The sequence below is a fragment of the Spinacia oleracea genome, chromosome 3 (genome assembly GCF_020520425.1).
Source record: "Spinacia oleracea cultivar Varoflay chromosome 3, BTI_SOV_V1, whole genome shotgun sequence".
NCBI lineage: Eukaryota > Viridiplantae > Streptophyta > Magnoliopsida > Caryophyllales > Amaranthaceae > Spinacia > Spinacia oleracea.
In genome coordinates this window covers 119,915,692-119,922,766 of record NC_079489.1, presented here as the reverse complement: position 1 = coordinate 119,922,766, position 7,075 = coordinate 119,915,692, and the positions used below count along the sequence as shown (strand labels likewise).

At 49.2% G+C, this 7,075-nt stretch overlaps 2 protein-coding genes across 2 annotated transcripts; both read right to left on the bottom strand.

The window, feature by feature from the left end:
* Positions 1–2,523: 2,523 nt before the first annotated feature.
* On the bottom strand, positions 2,524–3,892 carry LOC130469334 (uncharacterized). The gene is made up of 3 exons (XM_056838510.1): positions 3,637–3,892; positions 3,350–3,540; positions 2,524–3,274 (listed from the first exon to the last, which is right to left on the bottom strand). Exons 1-3 carry the CDS (start codon positions 3,791–3,793, stop codon positions 2,681–2,683), a joined length of 942 nt encoding a protein of 313 aa, XP_056694488.1. The 5' UTR covers positions 3,794–3,892; the 3' UTR covers positions 2,524–2,680.
* Positions 3,893–4,714: 822 nt separating this feature from the next.
* LOC130470026 (uncharacterized) lies at positions 4,715–6,510 on the bottom strand. The gene is made up of 3 exons (XM_056839584.1): positions 6,228–6,510; positions 4,908–6,027; positions 4,715–4,748 (listed from the first exon to the last, which is right to left on the bottom strand). Exons 2-3 carry the CDS (start codon positions 6,020–6,022, stop codon positions 4,715–4,717), a joined length of 1,149 nt encoding a protein of 382 aa, XP_056695562.1. The 5' UTR covers positions 6,023–6,027; positions 6,228–6,510.
* Between the last annotated feature and the right edge of the window lie 565 nt (positions 6,511–7,075).

Below are 7,075 nucleotides of genomic sequence, written 5' to 3'. Positions count from 1 at the left end.
GACTCGCTTTGGGATTCCACAGGCTATCGTCTTCGATAATGGGCCCCAGTTTGAGACGCCTAAGCTGAAAGAGTGGCTGGCAGATCACGGTATACACACCTGTTTTGCATCAGTCGGACGACCCCAAGCCAATGGTCAGGTTGAGGCGTTCAACAAAATTATCTCTGAAGGAATGAAAAAGAAGCTTGACGAAGCCAAAGGTCTATGGGCTGATGAGCTGCCAAATGTCTTATGGTCCATCCGCACCACGGCTAAGAATTCAACCGGTGAAACACCCTTCTTGCTAGCCTATGGCGCCGAGGCTGTCCTACCCATAGAAATGTGTGAGCCAACATTGAGAGTCATGCTGTATGACGAAAATGCTAACTGGGAGACAATGAAAGCAGCCTTGGACTTTCTGCCCGAGGTTAGAGGAAATGCAGCGCTCAGACAACAGCTGTACAAGATAAGGATGGCAAGAGAATACAACAAGAGAGTCTCTAATAGAGTGCTCAAAGTGGGAGATTTTGTCCTCAGAAAAATGGAGTCCACAGGACGAGCAAATGAACAAGGTAAGCTGACGCCCACTTGGGAGGGACCTTACGAGATCTATGGTGAAGTTAGAGATGGAACCTACCGCATTCAAGACATGCAAGGCCGCCCTATTTCGCGCACTTGGAATGCCGACAATCTCAAGAAATATTTCTTCTAGATATGTCCTAAGCCTTGTCTTACTTACCACGATCCATTGCCCAAGGGGTGGCCTCTAATGGTCATAGTAGGGTAGTAATTACCTTTGTAACCGGCTAAATTCGCCTTGCAAAGTTATAAATAATACTACTCTACTTGTCTCGTAATATTTATTGCTCGCACAATGAATATAAAAATATACACTCCAATGCATAACCAAAGCCTAATTGTATGACGGCCTGAGAAGTGGCCCAGATTAGCAAAAAACTCAGCAAGACTAATTGTTTGAAGCCTAAGAAGTGGCCCAGATTAGCACCAAGTTGTAGGCTGATCACCTATCCAACTCCCCTCCCAATATAAGCAAGCCGCTGGCCGACCAGTACAACATAATAAGTCCCAGCGGCACGAATAAACTTAAATCGTAAGTTATTTGTTCAAAAGCCCAGCGGCATGAACAACTTTGAAACATAGGTTGTTCGCTCAAAAGCCCAGCGGCATGAACAACTTAGAAACTAAGGTTGTTTGCCAAAAAGCGCGGCGGCACGCATGTTTGGCCGTACAGTCCATTTGACGAGCATGTCTAGCGGCAATCATACCTATTGATTGACTTGCGTCAATCAATATCGTTATAGACACGCTCGCCAAAGAAAGTGACGACCAAAGTAGGGCCTAGCACATGCTCAGCTGCCAGCGGCACCAACCACTTGGAAACAAAGGTTGTCCGCTCAAAAGTTCAGCGGCACGATTAACTTCGAAACTAAGGTTGTTTGCCAAAAAGCGCGGCGGCACGCATGTTTGGCCGTACAGTCCATTTGACGAGCATGTCTAGCGGCAATCATACCTATTGATTGACTTGCGTCAATCAATATCGTTATAGACACGCTCGCCAAAGAAAGTGACGACCAAAGTAGGGCCTAGCACATGCTCAGCTGCCAGCGGCACCAACCACTTGGAAACAAAGGTTGTCCGCTCAAAAGTTCAGCGGCACGATTAACTTCGAAACTAAGGTTGTTTGCCAAAAAGCGCGGCGGCACGCATGTTTGGCCGTACAGTCCATTTGACGAGCATGTCTAGCGGCAATCGTACCTATTGATTGACTTGCGTCAATCAATATCGTTATAGACACGCTCGCCAAGGAAAGTGACGACCAAAGTAGGGCCTAGCACATGCTCAGCTGCCAGCGGCACCAACCACTTGGAAACAAAGGTTGTCCGCTCAAAAGTTCAGCGGCACGATTAACTTCGAAACTAAGGTTGTTTACCAAAAAGCGCGGCGGCACGCATGTTTGGCCGTACAGTCCATTTGACGAGCATGTCTAGCGGCAATCGTACCTATTGATTGACTTGCGTCAATCAATATCGTTATAGACACGCTCGCCAAAGAAAGTGACGACCAAAGCAGGGCCTAGCACATGCTCAGCTGCCAGCGGCACCAACCACTTGGAAACAAAGGTTGTCCGCTCAAAAGTTCAGCGGCACGATTAACTTCGAAACAAAGGTTGTTTGCTCAAAGTTAGGCGGCACGAACGTTTGGCCGTACAGTCCATTTGACGAGCATGTCTAGCGGCAATCATACCTATTGATTGACTTGCGTCAATCAATATCGTTATAGACACGCTCGCCAAAGAAAGTGACGACCAAAGTAGGGCCTAGCGCATACTCAGTTGTCTGCGGCATCAACGTGCTTAGTGTACACTCGGTTGCACCTTGGCAATCATACCTATTGATTAAGCCTATTGATTAAGGAATAATCAAATTATGAAGAGCAAGTAAATGCGAGAAAAGAGAAGCATCAAAAAACCCATTTACTTATAAAACAACGCCCGTAGAAAGGCGTGTAAAAGCAGCTCAGAATTCTTGACCAGAAAAAAGAAAGAAAATTGTTGTGTGCTCAGCAGGCACAATGATACAGACGCCATCAGCGCCAAAACTTTACAACATAATTGTTTTTGCCCTTAGGCACGGGAACGCTTGAATAAAATTTTAAAAAAAAAAGCAGGAAAGGAAGCAAATCAGGGAGCGGCCGCATCGTCCTCGTCATCAGATGATACAAACTCAGGGGGCGGCTGACCAAGACGTTCAGCAGCCAACACAGCGGCACTGTGCTCCATTCGCCGCTGGAACCACCCAAGATCATACTCTGACATGTGGCTCTCCCAGGCGTGCTTAACAGCGTCCTTGGTCGCTTGTTCCCCCTGATCATAGGATTCCAGAAGACGCTCACGCAAGGTGCGAACTTGCGATCTGGCCGTCTCCAGCTCCCCACGAAGATGCTCGGCTTCCTCAGCCGCCTCTTTGACCTGAGGGTACTCCCGCAGCTGGTCCTGAAGCGCCCGTATTTCCGCCGCCGCTGTCTTGGCCTCCTCGACCATTGCCACCATGTCCTTGTCCTGCGCCAAGATCTTCTTAAGCAGCTCGGCCTTGTCAGATCTCAACGCAGCCACCTCCTTCGCTTGAAGGTCTATGGTCGTCTGCATCTGCAGGCGGACCTCTTCAATGGACTTGAACGCATAGTCGCCATGGTGGGTGGACTCAGCCACCTGAGCTTTGAGCTCCTCAGCAGTGCGGGTCTTCCAACTCTTGCAGAATTCCATGCGGCAGAACAACTGCAAAAGAAGCTACATATTAGTAAATGACTCTAAAAGAGAAGACAAGTACAAGCAAGTTGGAAATAGACTTACGTCGAGAAGAGTGGCCTGGATCGCACCAAACTGGGCGTCAGTCTTGCGGCCAGGAAGAGAAGCAACATACTCTGCGGGGACGGCCTTAAAAACCTTGCGGCATATAGCCACCCTATCCTTTGACGAATAGTGGGGAGTAGCAGGTACGTTCTCGTCCTCGGCAGCAGCTGCATCCTTCCCTTTGTCTTTGGCTATAGGAAAAACAACGGCCTTAGGATGACGCGGAGAGTAAGAAGAACTGCCAGAGGAGGCTCGATACGTCTGAACGACGTTCGAATAATACTTACCGCCCGAAGACCTAGCTCGGCGGGCCACCTCCGCCGGTATCTGAGAGCGGACGTCGGCCGGGATTCCCGAAAGAGGGTCCTCCAGCTCGTCCGGATGCCCACCGGACCTCGATTTGGACACCAAGTCCACCACCAGAGACGGCTTGTCCACGCCCATCTCTTCGTCATCAGGGCATCCCCCCTCAGCAACCTTCGACTCGTCTTTCTTCACGAGACGGCGAGGTAGGGGTTTTGGCTTCTTGAAGGTACTCGGAGTCTCCGAACCAGCCGGCACAGCTCTCTTCTTCAGCTGGGACAGAGTCGTCCCCTTCTTCTTCCCTGACGCCCTAGCCGCGTCCTTAGCTTGCTAAAAAAGAAAGGACAGTCAAATATTAGGCCTCGTCATCTATCGCAAGTCACTCACCATGTAGTGGCTCGTCATTAAAAAGGACGCCCATCTCAAAAATGACGAGGCGTACCTCATCAATCACAAGTCAATCACAGAACAGTGGCTCGTCATTAAAAAGGACGCCCGTCTCAAAAATGACGAGGCGTACCTCATCAATCACAAGTCACTCACAGAACAGTGGCTCGTCATTAAAAAGGACGCCCGTCTCAAAAATGACGAGGCGTACCTCATCAATCACAAGTCACTCACAGAACAGTGGCTCGTCATTAAAAAGGACGCCCGTCTCAAAAATGACGAGGCGCACCTTTTCAATCACAAGTCACTCACAGAACAGTGGCTCGTCATTGAAAAAGGACGCCCGTCTTAAAAATGACGGGGCGTACCTTATCAATCACAAGTCATTAAATAGTGGCTCGTCATTAAAAAAGGACGCCCGTCTTTAAAATGACGAGGCGTACCTTATCAAGTGCAACACTCATATAAAAATGGCCCGTCATAAAAAAAAGGACGCCCGTCCCGAAAATGACGAGGCGTACCCTATCAACCACGAGTCACTTGTAAAAAAAGGGGTGGGGGTGGCCCGTCTTAAAAGGTGACGAGGCGCACCTTGGCAACCACAGGAAAAACACTCACAAAGGGGCCCGTCATTAAAAAGTGACGAGGCCAACATTAGCAAACATGGGTCACATGTCAGGATATCGGCTCGTCACTAAATAAACGTCCACTATAGACAATGGACGGAGGAAGCTTAACTTGCAAGAAACAACCTAAGAGAATACTCACCTTCTCCTCCAACTCGGCCTTGGCTTTCTGCATCTTGGCCTCATAGATGTCCGCCATCCAATCGGTCATATCGCCTTTCCCGGTATCCGCCGCCGACAACTTGCTCATTCCTTCCTCTGAGAACAATAGAAATCCAAAGTTAGAAAAATGAATAAGACCAAGGCAGAGCGGCACATAAATTGGCATACAACCTCGAGTCATGGAATATCCTAAGCCTACGGCCGCTAGAAAAGCCTCGTTCCGAAACTGGCTAATGTGCGGCAACCACTCGGCCGGCACATGGAAACTCTTATCCACTGTTAAGTGGTAAGTGTTGGCCCTGAACAGGACCATTATCTGATCCCACTCTTCGGCAGTAAGGGGTGGAAGGGGCTCGTCACGATCCATGAAGTTGGCGTTGCAGTTCCAACGGCTCATTCGCTCATACATCTCCTGGTCGTCCGTGTAAAACACGACCCACCTCTTCCTCCACATATGCCACTTGCTGAGCTTGCCGACCACTGTCTGGTAGGTACCACGGCTGCTCAGATTAAACCACCCTTTGGCGGCACTGGGGGAACGAGAGAGGGAGACCAGATGCAGAAAGGCGTTGAAGGACGGCTCCACGTCGTTCAGCGCACATTTGGCAATGTAGCCAAAGATATCCGCCCATGAGTTGGGGGTCAGCTGGGCCACCCCAATATTAAAACCATCTAACACCTCCACAACGAAGGGGTGTGGAGGGAATCTCATGCCGAGTTTGATTGACGCGGCATACACAGGGAATTCTCCCTCAGCAAGCAGGCTGACGGTCGAGTCCAGACCGGCCGGCACGCGCATTTGGTACCCTTCCCCCACGCAGAGGTCATCCCTCATCTTGGCTCCGTGCCTGTCTAGCCACCGCATCCAGCCCACGTCTGGGTGAATTTCTGACGGAAGCAATTGGGCCTCCTCCCGTCCTCTGGGCCTAATAAGCTGGGGAGCAGCTTCTTGCTCCTCGGCGGCCGATGACAATGGAGCGACGCTTGGCTCCCCCACTGCCTGGCTCGCTGTACCCTCCGACGAGCTTGCCGCCTGCTCCCCCGCCTCGACGTACTCGTCGATCTCTTGAAAGAGTTCGGCAAATTCTTCGTCGACTGCCGAGGCGGTGGAAGAATATCTCTCCCTAGGAGGTGTCGATGCTCCTTCCCGCAAGCGCAGGCGCGTAGGATCTGCCGTTTGCTTGGTTCTAGCCATGCCTTCTGCATAGTGAACGAAGCACGGCTTAGGGGTGACCAACAATGAAGAAAAAGACGCGATTGGACGTCCGCCCCGACAAAAGATGAACGGCGGAAAAATCTTAAATAAAACCTTTAAACCCTTACCTAGTACTAAGAGGTCGGCCGCTAACAAAGAGAAAAATGACGAGAGGATAACAAAAACAAGAAAGGCGAAAACTAACCTTGAAAGATCTGCGAAGTACTTGGTGAAGAACAGGATGAGTATCGCGAAGAACGGGATGAATTTCGCGAAGAACAGGATGAGTTTGACGAGGAAAAGGATGAGTCTCGTGGTGGCCGGAAATCGCCTGATGGTGGTAGGAACACGCCGGAAATCGCCTATGAGAGCTCTGTGAAAACGAAATGTAAAAAAATGAAATTTACCCCCCCCCCTCTATATATAGGGAGGGGCAAAATAGAGAAAGGTGACACGTGTCACCCCCTCAACACCTGACCCAACGATGAAGATGCAAATCAAAGATCAAGAAGCGATACCCGGAAAAGTGTTTCCAGAAATGCCCTTCTTGAGGGGCAAATGTTGTGGGCGAAATTACCATGCCTACGTGCACCAATGAAGATGTGACACCTGGCACGTATTGCGCCCCCTAAGCAGAAATCATGCAAAGTCTACTCCGGGGCATGAGTATTAATCTAGGTATCTACAATGTATGTATTTAAGTATGTATAAATGTACGTATAAAACCTATACCTAGAAAAGGGCTTAATTAGTATGTATCCCAAGTGAATTACTAAGCACAATAGGCCCAAATAGCCCACTATTGCTACAGGGGATCAGAGAATTGTAAGGAGAAAGGACACGTGTCCTTCTCCCATTCCCCAGCCAATCATGTAAGGGGAATATTAGGTCATTCCCACAAAAACCTAGTACTATAAATATTCCCACTTCCCTAGAAAAAGGGGTCACAATCAATACATTCTAGAGCAATTGCTGCTCTGCCTTCTCTCTACTTTCTCTCTCTATAAAAATACAATCTTGTTTAATCTTTAAAAGTTACCAAGAAACCTCCAA

Coding starts and splice junctions, on each gene's coding strand:
- LOC130469334 (XM_056838510.1), bottom strand. CDS start 3,793: ATGGGCGTGGACAAGCCGTCTCTGGTGGTGGACTTGGTGTCCAAATCG. Junction 3,541..3,636: donor CCGAGCTAGGTCTTCGGGCG/GTAAGTATTATT, acceptor TTTTTCCTATAG/CCAAAGACAAAGGGAAGGAT. Junction 3,275..3,349: donor TCCAGGCCACTCTTCTCGAC/GTAAGTCTATTT, acceptor CTTCTTTTGCAG/TTGTTCTGCCGCATGGAATT.
- LOC130470026 (XM_056839584.1), bottom strand. CDS start 6,022: ATGGCTAGAACCAAGCAAACGGCAGATCCTACGCGCCTGCGCTTGCGG. Junction 4,749..4,907: donor TCAGAGGAAGGAATGAGCAA/GTTGTCGGCGGC, acceptor CATTGTCTATAG/TGGACGTTTATTTAGTGACG.